Source organism: Balaenoptera physalus (genome assembly GCF_965194825.1).
Source record: "Balaenoptera physalus genome assembly, chromosome: 14".
Taxonomy (NCBI): domain Eukaryota; kingdom Metazoa; phylum Chordata; class Mammalia; order Artiodactyla; family Balaenopteridae; genus Balaenoptera; species Balaenoptera physalus.
This window is the reverse complement of record NC_138893.1, coordinates 33,417,059-33,435,023: the sequence shown is the minus strand read 5'-3', so window position 1 is coordinate 33,435,023 and position 17,965 is coordinate 33,417,059. Positions and strand designations below refer to the sequence as shown.

Sequence of the window (17,965 nt, the reverse complement as noted above, 5' to 3'; positions counted from 1 at the left end):
CTTCTTTTGAGGTCAGGAGTTCAGTAAGATCATTCAACTAGTGAGTCTAAACGAAGCTAACGGTAGCTAATTATCAATCAGCCCTCTGATAGCAAACTGCTATCCTCATAAGGGATCATTTGTTATTTCTTCCAGGCAATTTCTTTCCTCACACCTCTGGCTGTTATTTGTGTGGTGAAAATTATCCGGCGAACAGACAAGACTGAAATTAAGGAAGCCTTCCTAGGTAGAGTATTCACAGTTCCTGCTTTAAGGGATGGGGCTGAACTTAATTATTTAGGTCGCTAGATTTTGAAAGTCTCAGTTGCACCCAGCTGATTTTTCTCTTCGTCAAATTAAGTTTGGAAACACAAGACAAGGTAAACTTTTATCCCTAAGAAGAACCAGTGCACGGATGGTAAGTACCTTATCTTCAGGGTCAGCCCATTGCCGCTGTCCCTTGTGCTGAAAGTGAGTGTCAGACTCGCCATCAGAGCTCTGTGCTTCCCTGGCACACCAGAAGGGCAGCTCTTGGCTGTAAGGGAAAGTGAATCTGAAACTTTGTCACCACTGACTGTCCAACCCCACATTTGTGGCTAATAGGCCCATATTTAAGGACAATTCAAAAATCAACCACAGACTCTTTGACCAATCACCATTGGCTAGAGGCAAAAATGTGCAAAAGCAGATGTAAAATATAATATAAATTGGAAACAAACTCCATAACTCATCTTCAGTTTGGGGACATTTTGGCAGTTAATCAACTGTTATTATGTAAAGAATGCTCCAATCTTTGCCATTGATTATAACACCATCGTTATCAGTTCTCCCCAAGCTGAGCCATATCTGCATGTGACATGAGTCTGACATTTTTAGGGTTAAATCCATTTTTTTCTGATCTGCATATTAATCAAAAGACTGAGAAATGACAGCATTAAGAGAAAGCAAAACTATTTGGCTTGTTTAGCAACCAAAATAAACTACCTGGAGGCCAGGTTTTTAGCTTTTTGATGGTTAGGAAAACTGAATTAGGTTTATTTTTTGACATGACACGTTATATTTACCCAACCCATCACACACATTGTGTTTGTTGGTGTGTTGTATAGGCTCACCATTCAGTTAGGTAGTAAATCTGGAAATATGAGATTCTTCAGTAAAGGTTATGTTTGTTAATTACTGGGCTTTGAGGAAATGAAAATGTAGCGAAACATGGTCTCCCTTGTTCTTTGTAAGGGAAGGAAGATGAGGGTGAAATCTAGGGAAGGCAGAGCAGTAAAGGGACAGGGAACATTCTTACATAATCAGGCTTTGGTTAGGCTCTGTCTAATTGAAAAGAACAGAATTCCTCTGAAATTACATCAAATAAGTTAGAGGTTTGGTTACAGGGCTATAACAAGCAATCTCACAGACATCCAAGAATAGGGAAAAAAGGACAGAGGAGCCTCATGGGGACGGAATAGGTATCCAGGCCACGAGGGGTGGAGGCGCCCCTGTCACCTTATGACCCCTCCTCTCTGCGATGTGCCCATCCTCTCCTCTCACTCCCTGCCTCAGTCTCCTATCTGGACGTCGTTTCTGCTGCCTGCACCTTTGGTCTGTGTGAGGTTTGGGCTCGCAGTGGTGGGTGCCCCTGGCCCACACCTGTATGACCGTTCAGCTCCAGTGCCACCTCGAAGTTTCACTGCATCTCGTGGTCTAGGCTTCCCAGGTGGAGACTCAGGCTCGACTCATTTCTCAAGCCTGGACACAAAAGTCCCGAGTCTCTGGCCCGCCTGTGGATGCCTTCCCTGAAGTCAGGTGTGTACCCCCGGCTGCTTAACTGTGATTTGAAGCTTTGGTTGTCACATGGTCTCTGTCTCCTCAGCTGAGGTGGTGGAAAGGTCAGGTTTTCCAGGAAGGGCGTAGGTGCCCTCCCACATGTGGCTCGAGCATCTGGACAGATATCACTGTGGTCCCCCAGATGTCCCTTTAGGAGCCCTCTCAGTTGACCTGGAAATCCCTCTGCTTCACTTGTTATTCTAGTCGCTCCCTTGACACGGAGTCCCAAGATATGTGACTGTGGGTAGGAACTGTCTTTCATGGTTATGGTTATAATTTACTGCCCGCTTTTGGAGCTGGGCTGTTGTTATGGCAGTGAGTAGCTTACAGTAACTTTCCCTAGACCTTTCATTCTCAGCTAAATCTCCCTTAGGATGACATCTCAAAATTGCACCCCATACCCGGCCTCCTATATGTTAACAGAGAAGGCGGAGTTATTGGATGTTCTGTTTGCCTAGATAAATGAGAGCCTGCCTTGTAAAAATGATGAAGAACCTCCCATTGTACACAGTTTGTTTTAAATTGCTGCTTTTAGGAAGCCTTGGAAGTAGGGGTTGGGGAGAGTGATCTTTAAAAACCAAGGACAGAAAACTAGGTGTGTAGCTTTTCCACCGTTACCTGGGACGCAGGACTTCCTCAGTGAGGGTGGTTTAGTCCCTTCTTTACCCAGGCATCTTCAGCAGACCCGAACCCTGAGAGCTCCCCTGATCTGCCTGTCCACAGCAGCCCCCTTTGTGCATCTGCTCTTGGACAGGTGAGGCCTGCCCTACCCAGCATCGGGCTCTAAGGGATTTGGCTGCAGAACAGCCAGGTCTGTAAAACGGAGAACCCTGTTTTGGAAGGACTGTGGTGCTGAATTCCCAACAACAAAAGTAACAACAACAAAAGCCCCTCTTAATCCTCTGGGGTGCTTATAAGCAGGAGTGCCCTCCATATAGGCCACTTGCAGGCCAACTCACATGACACACTGCTTTGAATTTCTTTATCAGACACAGTCTGGCTTGTCTTTCTGACTCTTCTCTCCAGCCCGCAGTGCTGTGGGATGCTGTAAACACAGCCCTTAGGAATCAGACCCCCTGGGTTATTGTTAATCAACAAGCCACCCCCTGCCCCCACGATTGGCGCCATTCATTTCCTGCTTGGCCAGCCTGTCACGAGTCTAATCTCAGCCCAGCCTTCCCTCTGGTATCAGTGAGAGGGCCCCTATCTTGGTCCCCCTGGGGGTTGTGCTATTCAGATGAACATAATAATCAGTTCATTTTACTTCCGGAAGGCTGCAATGACTTCCACCCTAAATATTGTCGCTCCAGATCCCCACTCTCTTCTGTCTCCTTCAGGCTTTTGGATCAGAGAGTGAAGCTGCCAGCTGTTGGTGCTTATATCACATCCACACATTTTCTAGCTCAGCTACTTGAAGCTTTTCAGAGAACTGCTCTGTGCTCCAGTAAACCCAGCTGGTGCTGAGGTTGAGGACGTGTATGGTGTTCTGGATTGATGTAGCAGTCTCTGAAGTTCCCCAAGGGCATTGGGAGGTCAGCTAGTGATGCTTGTTCCCAGAGACCTTCTCTGTGCAGAGGCCATGCTAGGACCAGGATAAGAGGGAGTCTGGCCCCTCTGGGAAAACACAACAGTGAGCCCGCTAGACTAGCCCTGACAAGAAAAGACCCCTGTCATTTCAGGGCTATTTCACAGCCTGTTAATTGTCGTGGCTCTGGGAGAATTCTGCAGTGAAGGTGGCCCAGGGCATTTTCCCTCCTCTCTGCAAAGGATACCTCTCAGCAGTGCTGTGAGCTTGTGAGAAAGAAGGGAAGCCAGCGTTTTAGGAAGGAAGGGTCTGTGCGTGCAGAATGTAATCATATCTCTCCAAGTCCCCCCACTCTTGCTTCCAGTTTATATACCCCAGTTGCGTGCTCGGTATTTTAAAGGTGGTGGCGTGCTGCTGGCTCAGGCTCTGCTCTCCACCCCGGTGGCCCATCCCTCCTTTGCTGCCACAGTCAGACATGGCACTGCTGCCCATCCCCCGCTTAGGGGATTAGTTTCCCTTTGACAAAGGTGTTCATTTGAACTGGTTCCTCCCGTTCTCTTTGCTTCCCATGACTTGTAAAAAGCAGGTGGGTTCTGTCTCCACCTCAGTGGCCTGTGCCCTTGGTGACTGTCGACTGTTCACAGTACTTTCTGTTTGCAGAATAACACATTTGTCTCCCTTGATGACCATGAATTGCTCCAGGCAGCTCCTTTCCGAAAATGGCCCTCCACTGCTATTTTCTTACGTAAATCTCAGCTAGTATTGAACAGTTAATACTTGCCGAAGGGAAATCGTAACTCATATGCTTTATTATTCAACAAAGCAATGGAACGGGGCATCAATAGGTTTTTATTGCTTATGCAAAACATTTGGCCTTCCATCGCATTGACTTGCCTTTTGTGCAGTCTTGATAAACACAGGAGAGAGGTGCAGGGTCCTTGCAGGGAAAGCTCCATGACTCATTTCATCTGCACCCTTTGGACGATCTGTGCTTCATCCAGCAAAGTCCTTCCAAGCTGCTGGGAGAAAGTCCCCGTGCTGTCTGTTTTTAAAGGATGTAATCCAGAAGTGCCTACTGTTTCAGGTGGCAAGAAGCACCACCTGGGCAAATCTTTTCAAAAGCGAACGAGGCTTTGGGGACACTTCACCTTCTCAGAAACGGTGATTTGTTTGATAACAAGTGGACAGCCGTCGGCAGGAGACGGGTCAACAAGGAGGTGATGGCTGAGTGGGCACGTCCTACTTGCAGTAGGATTCCAGCAGCTGCTCTGATTAGAATTGTGTCTGAGAAGATTGCCAGAAGGAAATAAAAAAGTTATGTTTCTTGCTACCTGTAAAAGAGATTCTACATGCTGTCCTATTAAATCTGTTCCTATCAAGCCAGAACATGATAGATGGGCTTCTCAGTGATATTGAAAATTTCAGTCAAGGAGGAGAGATCAATTTCATGTCACAGGGGCTTGGAATTTTACGAGTCACTCTCCAAAGTCCTGTTCTAACTACATTTTCCTTTAGCTGCTCAAACTTGCCTCCCTTTTTTAATTTGCTCATATTGCTATGGTCATAAATTAAATAGTAGTGTGACGGAACAGAGGTGATGGTGATGATGATGATAATGATGATGATGATGGTTTTGATTTGCGAGCCCGCTGGTTATTTTTCTGTCTGTTGGTTTTGTTTTGTAGCCGTGTCCTTGGCTCTTGCTTTGAATGGAGTCTGCACAAACACTATTAAATTAATAGTGGGAAGGTAAGTTCCAAAAAAGAAACAAATAGCGACTTTGATTCTCAAGGTTGTCTATGTAGGAGCCTTGGCCACAGGACACTGGATGGGACAAATTTGAGCTCTTCTGGTTTTCCCTTAAGTTGTTGTCCTTCTGAGGTTTCTGTCCTCAACACAGATCTTTCCTCTCCTTTGAATTACGAACTCAGTATTTCAGAAAGCAGGGCGTCAATAGTAAAGCAGTGTCCACTGAGTGCACTTCCTTGTGGACCAGAGCCCACAGCTGGCACCTCTGGTCCCCACTGATGTTCCATCGCCTCACCAGACACCCACTCACTTGCCAGTTTCGGCCTCCAAAAAATAAATAAGCTTTCTTATTTATCGTTCTCTTTGGAATAAGAAATATGGATTGGCATTTGAGCTTTGGCTCATGGCACGTTTCTCTTACTCCCCTGGGAAGTGATTTCTCTTCTCCATTTATCTTGCCTCCTCCCCCAACTGCTCTGGAAGTGAGCTAATCTCTGTAGAGACGAACCGTCAAAAGACCCGAATTCAGGACCTGACCTTGGCCCTGACTGGCTGTTGGCCTTGGGCAGGTTGGTTCCCCTCTTGGAACCGCAGCATCGGTGATCATGTAAACACTTGGTGCGCGGTGCTGGCCAGGCATCGAGGGGGCAGAAGAGGGATACAGATAGGGCAGTGCGTGGCTTGGGGCTGCAGTGTCCTTGCAACTTTCCAGGCTTAGAGTTGCTGTGGAGTCTGATAAAATGCCGATTCCCAGGCCGTGTCCGCTCTGAGGTTCTGGTTCAGTAGGTGAATAGCCACACTTGGAGAAACACTAGCCACATAGGGGAGAGACAGTAAGCCAGCAGTTCTGATAGATTACTGATAATTGATATGTTACAGATACCGATAGATTGTTACTGGGCCCAGGTCCCAGAGCTGGAGGACCAGTGAGTCAGTCTGTGTGAACTGTGACCCAGTTCGTACAGAAAAGGGGGATTGTGTTGACAGTGCTAGCAAGACCTTGTCCACGGCAGGCGTTCGGCAGAGGTTAGCTGAATTAATGTGAAGTAATTCACCATCACACATCTGTGTGAGAATCCACACTTGAGTGAGGTGGACAAGCATGGGGTGAGCTGTGTAGGTACAAGAATCCAATTGCTGGGGTTCGGAGCTTGTCTTTGCCACTTACTGGTTGTGTGTGACCTTGGGCAGTAGTGTAATCTTTCTGAGCCTTCGTTTTCGCACCTGTGAAATGAAGGAGGTCCGAGGGCCTGCCCCAGGCTTGTCATAAGAATCGTATGATACATAGAGTCACAGATGTAGAGAACAAACTTACAGTTACCAAGGGGGAAAGAGGGGTGGGACGAATTGGGAGATGGGGATTGATTTATATACACCACTATGTATAAAATAGATAACTAACGAGAACCTGCCGTTTAGCACAGGGAGCTCTACTCAGTGATCTGTGGTGATCTAACTGGGAAGGAAATCTAAAAAAGAGGGGAATCTATGTATACATATAACTGATTCACTTTACTGTACAGCAGACACTAACGCAACATTGTAAAGCAACTATACTCCAAGAAAAATTTTAAAAGAAAATAAAATTTAAAAAAACATGCACCCATGGGCGGTGCTTAGTGCTGGGTCTGGTATGCAGTACGTACTCAGTACATGTTAGCCGTGATTGTGGCAGGAGGCTCGGCCTCGGGGCCGGCTTGTAGCTGCTTCCCTGTAGAGCCTCCCCTGCAACCTGGACCAGGAGCCGACCTGGCGACCGTGTGTTCTGCATCTTTGGAGCTGAGCTTTCAGGTCCTCTCAGTGAGGTTAAGTGAGACCTGCTATTTAAGGAAGGGCAGGCAGTTGGCCATCCAAATTCAAGATACAGGGCCACGAGGAGGCTGGAGGCTTGGGTCCTGGAAGCAGCCTCCGAGTAGCGGACCCATAGGTGGAGGCAGGAACTACCCTCTACTCCGCCGGCCCTGTGCTTAGGTGGCTCCTGGAAGTCATCTCACTTGACCTGCAGGACCTCACCTTTGGGTAGGTATTGATCTCCCTTTTTTACAGATGTGGAAACTGAGGCTGGGGTGGGGGATGGCTACATGACCTTCCCAAGGTCATAAAACTAGTAAGTGGCAGAGTGGGAGTTCCAGTCCAGATCTTTCTGACCCCAAAGCCTGAGCTTTGCCTAAGCCCATAGTGTCTTTGGGGCGGGGCGGGCTGCGCTGTTGATGGCAGAAGAAGGAGCTAGGACAGCAGGGGACAGTGGGGTTAGCTTGGGGTTTGTTTGTGATGGCAGCGTTTTATATTGAAAATGTCCATGGTGTCTTTTGTAGACCTCGCCCCGATTTCTTTTACCGCTGCTTTCCAGATGGAGTGATGAACTCGGAAATGCACTGCACAGGTGACCCTGATCTGGTGTCCGAGGGCCGCAAAAGCTTCCCCAGCATCCATTCCTCCTGTAAGTTCAGTGGCTGGGACACTCTGATTCCTGGGTCATGTCTCCTGATCACTTTCTTTGGGAGTTTAGGTGGAGAGAAAAGAGTTGATACACGGAGGTCGAGCACGGTTCATTTTTCTTCACTGGTTGGCTTAGAAACAAGATATTTAATAGGAAATAATAAGCCTGAGGACAAGGCTCTGGAGTTTACAAAACATTGTATATGTTGCTTTTGTGAACTCGGCAGAGTGTAACATGTGACACTTTACCCTTTGGCAGTACCAATCAGAACTTGACAGTGCAAGGGAATTAACCATGTTCCCTGGGACCTTATGCCTTTCAGCTCAGTGTTCTCTGTAGTTTACTCCTTCAGTGAAGGTAGTGTGTGTGTGTGTGTGTGTGTGTGTGTGTGTGTGTGTGTACCAACATATAGTGTATATATGTATATGTATATAAATGAACATACACCCTCCCCAATATATAGTCTGATTATGGGTATGTGAGCTGGGACCAGCCTTAAGCAAAGAATAAATAACATGAATCAGGTGCGGTGTGGTATAGTGCAAAGCATACAGGTCTTTAAAGTGTGACACATCCTGACTCTGCCGGGTTCTAGCGCTGTGACTTAACCTCTCTGTGCCTCAGTGCCTGCTGTGTAAAGTGGGAATAAGGCCTCCGCTGTTGGTTGGAGTGAGGGTTAAAATAAGCGATGAGGATCACTGACATTTCTGGAGCGTCTGCCAGGCCCAGATGTTAGGTACATTATCTTATTTAGTCCATTCAGGATCTGTCAGGTACTTGGTATCATGCTTCAAATAAACCCCAGTCATCCATGCATTGTTTAGTCTCAGGGCTGAGGTTCCCGGAGTGTTCTGGTTTGTGTCTTCATTCGTTCCCTCAGTGTTTACTGAGTGGCTTAGGTGCCAGGCACTGTGATAGGTGTTGGGGACACAAAGATAAGTGAGGCACAGCTCGTGTCCTGGGGAGTCCACGGGCAGTGGCAGGCTGTAATTTAGGTTGGTGATTCTGGGATCATTGGAGAGGAACCAGGCCCACAGGTGACCACCTGGGAGAGGACAGCCTGCTCTCCTGACCCGGAGTCCTTGATTCCCCACAGGTCTGATCGTTGTTTAGCTTTGGCGAGCCTGTTACCTTAGTCTTTTCTCTTTTTTCTAAGTACCTAATACACACCCTGATAGTGGCTGGATCAGGGAATAACTGGACGGCCTTTCCTGCAGAGTGGTTGTTGGGCGTTTTGCTCAGAGTCATTAGAGATTAGGGCCTGTCAACCATATAGAGGTGCCCGGCCCTCTAAGTGGATCTCCATCAACCTGTGCCACAGCCCTGCCAGGTCTGGTTGTCCCCACTTTGTGTACAGGGACAGTGAAGCTTAGACAGACTCAGCAACTTGTTCAAGGACACTTAGCTGACCTTCATGCCAGCCTCTAACACGATAGTGTCTTGGGCTTTAGGTGATTAAATACAACAAGGTGTTCACAGCCCACGTTCATTTAAATAACTCATTTTCTCCTCTAGTTTACTGGAGACTTCAGTGGGTTGAATAATGGCCCCCAAAAAGGTATGTCCAAGTCCTAGCCCACAGAACCTGTGAATGTGACCTTATTTGGAAAAAAGTCTTTGCAGATGTAATTAAGGATCTCAAGATGAGATCATCCTGGCTTTAGGGTGGGCCCTAAGTCCAATGACAGATGTCCTTATAAGAGAAAGGCAGAAGAACATTGAGACTTAGAGATGCAGGGAAGAAGGCCACGCGAAGGCAGAGGCAGTGATTGGAGTGATGCAGCCACAAGCCAAGGAACACCTGGAGCCACCAGAAGCTGGACGAGGCAGGGAAGGAGCCTCCCCTGGAGCCTTCACAGGGACCGTGGCCCAGCCAACACCTTGATTTTGGACTTCTGGCTTCCAGAACTGTGAGGGAATAAATTCCTTTCATTTTCAGCCACCAGGTTTGTGGTAATTTGTCACAGCAGCCCTGAGAAAAGAAAAAGGAGACTTAGATTGAACACATTGGTTCATGGAGAGGGTTTGGCTTTGGAGTCACGGCTGAGATTGAGAGAAAGCACGCTCCTGGGCATGCTTCCTAAAATGCCCTCTGAGGTTAGTATGGCCAGGGGCACAGCCTGCATGACGGTGTAGGGGTCACGGTGCTTCTAGGCTCCAGTCACTCCCGTTATTTAAGGTCACGCATCCATTTGGAATCACTTCCTGTCCAAGTTTGTTCTTCCTCTCTGAAGTCATGTTTTGTTTTAAGTGAGTCTGTTTCGGAGGCAGTGTAGGTGCCAGCTGGAGGAATGCCTGCAATATTGATTTCCTGTCTCCTTACTGTCAGGGATTCCTGTGCTGGCATTGTTTAGAGGTACCTGGGATGGTATTCACCTGGGGTCCGCTTCTGTCTGCTCTCCATCTGTATCCTTGTGGGGTCACTCAGGTTCTCTGTTGTTTTAAGACATGTTCTGTTCTCCCAAAGACTTGGTGCTGAGCTTCAAAAATTATAAGCAGGAAGAAGTGAAACCCTGTGGGAAGACCTTAATCCTGGCTTTCAAACTGTTAACTGAGGACTGCAGCACAATTTCGTAGCTACTGTTGCATTTGAACTTGGGAGGGAAATAGGTCTTATGTAAATAACACAAGCTAGAAGACTGCTGGACCACAAACAGTAGAGGCCGGGACCCACAAAAGTGTTTCTTTCAGAGGTGCACCCTCCCTGTCAAATGCGTTTCCTGACAAGTCTGGCCACCAGCTGCCTTGTCGAATGCGAGGCTGATGTCCTGTCTGTGCTAGACAAGTTTTTTGAGAGAGGCTGTTACTATCTTTTGCTTAAGATGTACTTATAATGTTACAGATTTTTACTACTTGGCAGACACAGAATCCTCCCCAGCCTGTAGGCTTTGGGGAGTATTTTCATCTGCTCTCTTTCTCTTTTTTATGACAGGTCAGAGATTGCCTTGCAGGGAGCTGCCATATCCACTTAGAAAAACCATCAGTGCTGTTTTCTGGATTTCTTATTGTAGCTAATAGGAAGCCTAGTGGTTGGTGTGACTCTTTGCTCCTCCCAAGAGGTGGCAGACCTCAGAGGGGGTGACCTCAGTGGACTCCCATTTTGTGTACACACTCTTTCTCCCTTCAGTAAAATCAACTTCGTGGGTTGCATTTGGGTGAGTGGACACAGGGGTTCTGGACCAAGGGATCTCCGGAGACGAACTCCCCATTCTAGGTAAACATGGGTTTGCTTCTGTTCTGTTCACAGGTAATTGGGGACTGGAAGGTAGTCGATGTCCACATGTCATCCTGCAGAACAGTTGGTTTTCTTTGAACACAAGAACAAACATTGATTACTTTTGGAAACAAAAGATCTTGTTCTCAGTTTATCATAAGCAGTCCAACGGCACTGCCCTGAAGGGCTCATGTGCCAGACTTTCAGCAAACGGCACGTCCCTGTGGTAGCCATGCTATGGGACTTGCTCTGTGAGGCAGCCTAAGCCACGCTTGCTGGAAAAGCAGAGATCACAGTTTCAAAGAGCGAGTGATTTCCTTCAGAGTTTTGAGAAGCTTGGGGTTTAAAGTGGAGAAAGGCAATGTAGCTTTAAAGCAGGGATATTCTGAAAAGGGGATTGTCTTTCATCATACCATCTCAGCTTTTGATTGGGTGTTGTTTCAACTTCCAGAAAGAGGATAGATTTCAGAGAGAAAAATTGAAAACAAAAACAAAAAACCTTACTATTGCCAAGTCAATCTATTAAGAAACTTCTTTTCTATAAAATGGTAGGAATGAATAAAGTGATACTGTTGTCCAGGGGTCGGCAAATGACAGCATGTGGGCTGCCTGTTTGGTAAATAAAGTGTTATTGGAACACAGAGATGCCCATCATTTACGTATTGTTTATGGAGGCTTTCACTTTACAATGGCAGAGTTGAGTAGTTGCAGAGAGACCTGGCCCGCAGAACTGCAAACATGTTGCCCATACTCCAAACAGATAGTATTGAAAAGCATTACCACAGGGGTCCCAGTGGGGGAGGGATGAATAGGCAGAGCACAGAGGATTTTTAGGGCAGTGAAACTACTCCGTGTGACACTGTAATGGTGGATGCCTGCCATGATACATTTGTTGAAACGCATAGAATGTACAACCCCAAGACTGAAGCCTAATAAAAACTGTGGACGTTGGGTGATTATGATGTGTCAGTGTAGGTTCATCAGTTGTAACAACTGCTGGAGGATGTTGCTAATGAGGGAGGCTCTGCATGTGTAGGGGCTGGGGGTCTATGGGAAGTCTCTGTACCTTTTAAAATTTGCTGTGAACCTAAAACTGCTCTAATAAACTAACATCTAAGAAAAAGGCTTTACTAAAGCAAGACCAGTGCGCTTGAATTGTGCACATAGATGTTTCATTTTAAAACAAGTCCATTATCGTATAAAAAAGGGGCATTTATGGGATAATCAGTGCTTGTGGGATGCATTCTTTAAATGACAGACAAAATTTCAACGCATATCTGGCCAATGGTGATTTAACAGATTCTTGTTGAGTACTTAGTGTTTTATAGGTACAGGCTTGCACTTGGGGAGGGTACCGGATGCTCAGACGTGGCCATGTGCTGTTTGGGACCAGGGCAAATACAAGGTGCTTTAACACAGTGCTCTGGGATTGGGGGGCTGGGAATTCCAGTTGGGGAACAGGGAAAGCCTCTGGAGGACAAGCTCGTTCTCCTGTCATTTCCCAGGAGAGTACGCATGAGCTAGGTGTTTTGGGTCACTTATGTTTGAAGTGTCTTTATTCTATTTTCTAGCTGAATGTAGAATTCTAGGTTGAAAATCAGTTCTGTGCAGGATTCTAGTTTACCGTGTGCTTCAGAGAGACCCAGTGACATTCCCTGCTTTCGTTTTGCTTTTCTCTTTCTCTCTCTGGAACCTCTTAGGAGCCTTTAGCTCTGGTCATCTGAAGTTTCACAATGATGTGCCTTCCTGGGGCTTCTTTCTTTGTATTTACTGTTCTGGTCTCTCAGTGGGTCCTTTTATTCTGTAACTTTGTGTACCTCCCTCTTATATTCCCTATTTCTTTTCTCTGGATCCTGTATTAGGCAGATACTGAATCTCCTGGGTTGATTTTATCTTTTAATTTTATTACCTATTGTCTTTGTCTTTTTGTTCATCTCTCTAGGAGATTTAAAAAATTTTTTTTACCAGCCCTTCTACTGAATTTATTATGATTTTTATATTTTTAATTTCCAAAAGCTCTTTCCTGAACTCTGATTTAAAAAAAAATAACGTCGGGTTCTTTTGTCATAAGTACAGTGTCTCTTTCTTCTTTGTCTGCAGGTATCATCTGCTCTCGCCTTCTCTTTATCTGCATGTTTTTTGGTATCTGGCTTTCCTTAAATATCTGGAGATCTTCGGCTGGATGTTCTTATTTAGCGTGGTAGCCCTGAAGCTAACTGGACAGAACCCCTTAAGTGGGCTTCACTGAAGGGTGGGTGGAGGGTGAACTGGTTGACCCTGAGTGTTAGCATCTGGCCTTTACTTAAAGGCCGTTCCATTCCCTGGAGGAGGCACCCCCTTCCCTGTCTCTGGCCAGGTGTACATGAACCTGGCATTCTGGAAGCCAAGCCCAGGGGCTTGGTTTCTCACAGGTCACCTTGCAGACCTTCCCTCAGGCCCCTGTTTTCGGTCTGATTGTTCAGCCCTGTTTTCTACTTGCCTGCTTTTTCCCAGCCCAGAGCCTTGAATGGTTAAACCTTCTACCTCCTTCAAAAGTTGGGGAGGTGACAGTGTCCTGGTTTGAGGATGGGGTGGGGACCTGGAGAGTTTAACTGCTCTCTGGGGACTTTCCAGCTACTCTGCTGTCCAGCCCACGTCTCACCCCTGCCTCCTGCAGTACCGGTTCAAAGCTTTGCAGGGCCCTGCCTGGTGAATTAGCGCTTCTCGTGAGCACCGCTGTCCGCAGGCATGGAGGTGCGCCTTTCCCCGGCTCTGCCAGCTGCCTCCCATCCTCGGGTATTGTGGGGTGCAGGTGAGGTGCTTCTAGCTCCATTTAAGATAGAATTTGTTTCCCTATTTGCATTAGTCAGAGTTCTCCAGAGAAACAGAACCAATAGGGTATATGTATATATAGAGAGGGAGAGGAATAGTTATTTTAAGGAAATGGCTCACAAGATTGTGAGGGCTGGCAAGTCTGAAATTTGTAAGGCAGGCCGGCAGGCTAGAAATTTGGGTAGGATTTCTCTGTTGTAGTCTTGAGGTAGAATTTCTCACTTGGGAAACCTCAGTCTTTGTTCCTAAGGCCTTTAAATGATTGCATGAGACCCACCTACATCATGGAGGGTGAGCTCCTTTACTTAAAGTCAACGGCTTGTAAATGCTCATCATATCTAAAAAATATCCTCAAAGCAACTTCCAGACTGGTGTTTGACCAGACATCTGGGCACTATGACCTAGCCAAGTTGACACATAACATTAGTCATCACGCTATTGCTCCTTCCTTCCCCTATCGTTTTAAATTCAGAAATACCATCATAATGCTCTGATACCTAATAGTTGCAGGGGCACCATATGTTAGAAGAGTCTCATGCAACCTCAGCGTTACTTTGATGACGGAGTCCTTGAGAGTGGAGTGCATACACCAAAGGGTCTTTGTAGGCTGAGTGTCTGGGAGTTTGCTTTTGTGGAACAAATCTAAATGGGTTGTAACTATGGATTGAGAAATTATCATAAGATATCATCTATGCTAAGCAGCCAGGTTTAATTCCATCAAGCATGAATATTTAATATTATAAACCAGCTGGTTTTTGGAGTGGTTAGGCAGGCTTTTGCATAAAGAAACAGGAAATAGGAGAGCAGAAGACATTGCAGGATTTGTTTGTTTTGCATCATTTAATGAAATGAAATTGCTATCCAGGGTTTTTGCTGGTAGATGGGAAGCTTCTTCTTCTTTTAAAAATGGTATAAAATGGCATGGGCTGCTTTGGGTCATTGGTTCAACCAGGACGAATTGCTGGTTTTGTCTGAGGTCAGTTCCATTTGTGTGGTTTGTCTTCTAACTGAGAAATGAAAGCGTCCAGATTCACTATCGTATCAAGGGACGCATCAAACTTGGCAAGAGCCTCTCCTGGCTTTTTTCCTAATTTTGTATTATCCTTTATCTCAAACTTCCAAGACAATTTCCGAGGTTCTGGGCAGCAACTGCACTCACTTTGCAGCTTTTTCATCATTCAAATGAAGACTCCCCTGAATGCTGGAAAGACTTGCTTTGGGGATGCCCAACCCTTGGAGGCAATGATTGCTTTAAGAAGAATCAGACCTCTTTGTAGGATGATGTTCCTCAATCTTTTTTCATTATCACCCTTCCTCATTTTATAGGCTTCCCCCCCCCACCCAGTTTCTCTTCTCTACCATGAAATATTAATTCCACAGATAGATTGTATATCTGTTTATGTACTGTGGCCCTCTGGAGGACCACAAGCAATTGTAATAGCTAAGATTTTCTCATCTCCCCAAGAACCAATTTTTGTCCCCTTGGGGGCGACATTGTCTTGGTGGGGAATGGGGTTCTTGGTTTCTCTTACGAGCAGTAAGCTTTCTCCTCCTGAGGACGGGTAAGACTTTCTTGTTTCTTTGCATGTCTCATAATTTTGTTGTTGTTGTTTCTGGAAATTGGGTAGTTTGGGTAATATATTGGAGCAGTTGTGGGTACTGGTCATTCCTCATTCTGGGGCTTGTTTTTGCTGTTTGCTTACTTAGTTGTTTAGTGACTGGTTGGATTATTTTAGTGAAGTCTGTTTACCCCACTGTGGGGAGCCTCAGTGTGGTGTGGCTCTTCAGAGGCTGCAGCCTTGGGCATGTGCACACTCACCTGGGATGACAGTGGTTTGAGTAGGGTTCTCTTTGACTGTGTTTTTCCCTGACCACACCCCAGTGCTAGGTTCCACTGACTGATGGCTCTGTTGTTGTCAGCAGTGCTCTGGGACATAAATTGCTCCACAGATTCATCCAATTCAATTCAAGCTCCTTTTCAGGGATAGCTTTTGAGGTCATGTTTGAGATTTGTCCATCCCCCAAGATGAACATCCCCTTCTTCTTCCCCTGGTTCTTGCTGGTAAACTAGCTGGCCTACCATTTAGTTTCTATCTCCAGTGAAGCTGCTGTTCTCCTCTTAATTGCTTTTCATCACAACCTTACATACAATGTTTGTGAGAGTACCCTTAGGCTTGAACTTTACCAAGTTCCAATAAAGTCAGTTCCTTTGGGAAGAGCTCCAGAACTCTCTATTTTAAGGTCTGCCTCTCCCCGAACCTTGTCTCTGGGGCTGAAGACAGGGACAGTGGCAGGTTCTTTCTAAGTGATGCTCTTGCCTAGGACTTGGGCACTGGATGGAGGGGAGCACAGTAGCTTCTGGTCTTCTTGGGAGGTGATAACAGCCTGTCTCTCCCAGCAAGAGAACATTGCCCTTGACTAGGAGCTGTGGGAGGAGGGAGAGGGAGCCCTGTGTTCTGGGCTGTACCTGTCTGGAATGGACTTTGCATCATCCTAGGCTGGGAGGGAAGGAGGAAGAATGGATCAAGGTTCAGATGCCACAGATTCTCACTGTCCTTACTGAGTTTTAGTATATCTTCTTAAATTAATGTTTCTTCATTTGCTGTATGCTCTTAGGACCACTTCCAGAGACTTAATTATTTTTTTAGTAATTTTCTCCAGTTTGGCTTGGGAGTGGGATCCACAGAGCTTCTCATGTGCCCTTCTGGAAGTGGAACTCCCTTATGTCAGTTTTGATAAATTGTGTTTTTAAACTAGTTTGTACATGCATCTAGATTGTTGAATTTGTTAGTATAAAAGTGTTCATAATATTCCTTTATTGACTTTTTGATGTCTGTTAAGAAAGTACAGTAGTGATAGGCCCTCTTCCATTTCTGATATAGTAACTTGTATTTTCTCTCCTTTTTTTTATTGATTAACTTTATGCGTGGTTTATCAATTTTATTAAACTTTTCAAACAATCAACTTTTGTCTTTATTTTCTCTATTTTTGTGTCTTTTCTGCTTTGTTGACTTTGGCTCTTATCTTCATTGCTTCCTTGTTTTTAGTTTGTGTTCAATTTGCTCATAGTCTTAAGTTGGAAATTGAAATAATAGTTTTTAAAGTCTTTTTTCCTTTCTAATGTAAGCATTGAAAGCTATAAATTTTCCTTAAGTCCTGTTTTAGCTGTATCCCACAAAATTTGTTATATTGTATTTTTATTGTTATTATGTTCAAAATATTTTCTAACATCCCCTGTGGTTCCTTCTTTGATCTATGGGTTATTTAGAAGTGAATTTTTTCACTTTCCGAATATTGAAGGCTTTTCCAGCTATTTCAGTGTTACGAATTTTTAATTTAGTTTTATTGTGACTAGAAAACATACTATACAAAATTTCAGTCTTTTGAAATTTATGGAGATTTGTTTTATTGCCTAGTATATACTTTATCTTGGTGGATCTTTCATTCACACCTGAAAACATATTCTGAATTTGTTGGCTGTGGCATTCTATATGTGTCAATTAAGTTAAGACGGTGTCATTCAGAGATTTTTGATTCTTTCTTTTCTTCTTTTTGTCTCGTTCTGTCAGTTGAGAGTAGAGTTTGATAATGTTCAACTATGATTACAGATTTTGTCTGTTTCTCTTTTTAGTTTTGCTGGTTTTGCTTCTGATGTTTTGGAGCTCTTTTTATAGGCACTTACACATTTATGATTGTTTTATATTCTTGTTATCTTGACCCTTTTATCATTATGAGATGTCCTATGCTCTTCATTCTCTCTCCTCCTATTTCATGTAATGACTTCTTGTGGATGTGAGGCCCCTAGGCCCATCAGAGATCTTGTTCTTGGCCTGTGGTGATAGAATGGACTTGAATTGTAAAGGAATTGTTGGATCGGCAGCTGTTTTGTGTGGGTTCCTTTTATCACTGTTTCAAGCCATTGGCTTTTAACTCAATCTTCCAAATTTCAGCCGAGAAGTCATTTAGGATGTTAGGTGTGTTCTAAAACTAGAAATTCATATGACCACATGTCTTCTGTAATGGACATCTTCTGGGATATAGATAGATGGGAGGAAGGAAGGAAGGGAAGTAGGTAGATAGATATCATGAGACAACACTGTTCCACAATCCCCTTCTCTGGAAATTGTTCCAGTCCTGAGGTGGGTGCCCAGGCTCAGCTGGGGCACCTGCCATAGAAATATTGTCTTTTGGGTTCAGAACCACCCCAGGTCCTTTCTTTGTGTTTTCGCAGATTCATATCTAGTGTGCATATCCTTAGAACCAGTGTGTTTTCTTTTCCCTTTCGGGTAGAACTCGTAAACATACATACGTTATTCCCATGAGGGTCTCTACAGCACATATTTCATTCCAGACTTGCTTCGTTATGCCTCCCACTGGGCCTGGGGGCCATCTCTCTTGCCTCTGTTGGCATCTGCTTGGAAAATGCAAA

General features: G+C 45.2%; 1 protein-coding gene across 15 annotated transcripts in view; it reads left to right on the top strand.

Annotated features, from left to right (window-relative positions):
• The window catches only part of PLPP4 (phospholipid phosphatase 4), a 567,054-nt gene that overhangs the window by 402,873 nt on the left and 146,216 nt on the right, over nucleotides 1–17,965 (top strand). For 9 of the 15 annotated variants that reach the window (XM_082424831.1, XM_082424838.1, XM_082424835.1 and 6 more), the window contains 3 exons: nucleotides 136–226; nucleotides 5,008–5,071; nucleotides 7,387–7,511. The exons of 3 other annotated variants lie outside the window; for them this stretch is intronic. In XM_082424831.1, the coding sequence (XP_082280957.1) occupies nucleotides 136–226; nucleotides 5,008–5,071; nucleotides 7,387–7,511 (280 nt within the window). Of the gene's footprint in view, nucleotides 1–135; nucleotides 227–1,533; nucleotides 5,072–7,386; nucleotides 7,512–17,965 lie in introns of those variants that run through there. 3 more of the 15 variants (XM_082424825.1, XM_082424827.1, XM_082424826.1) reach the window with 3 other exon arrangements.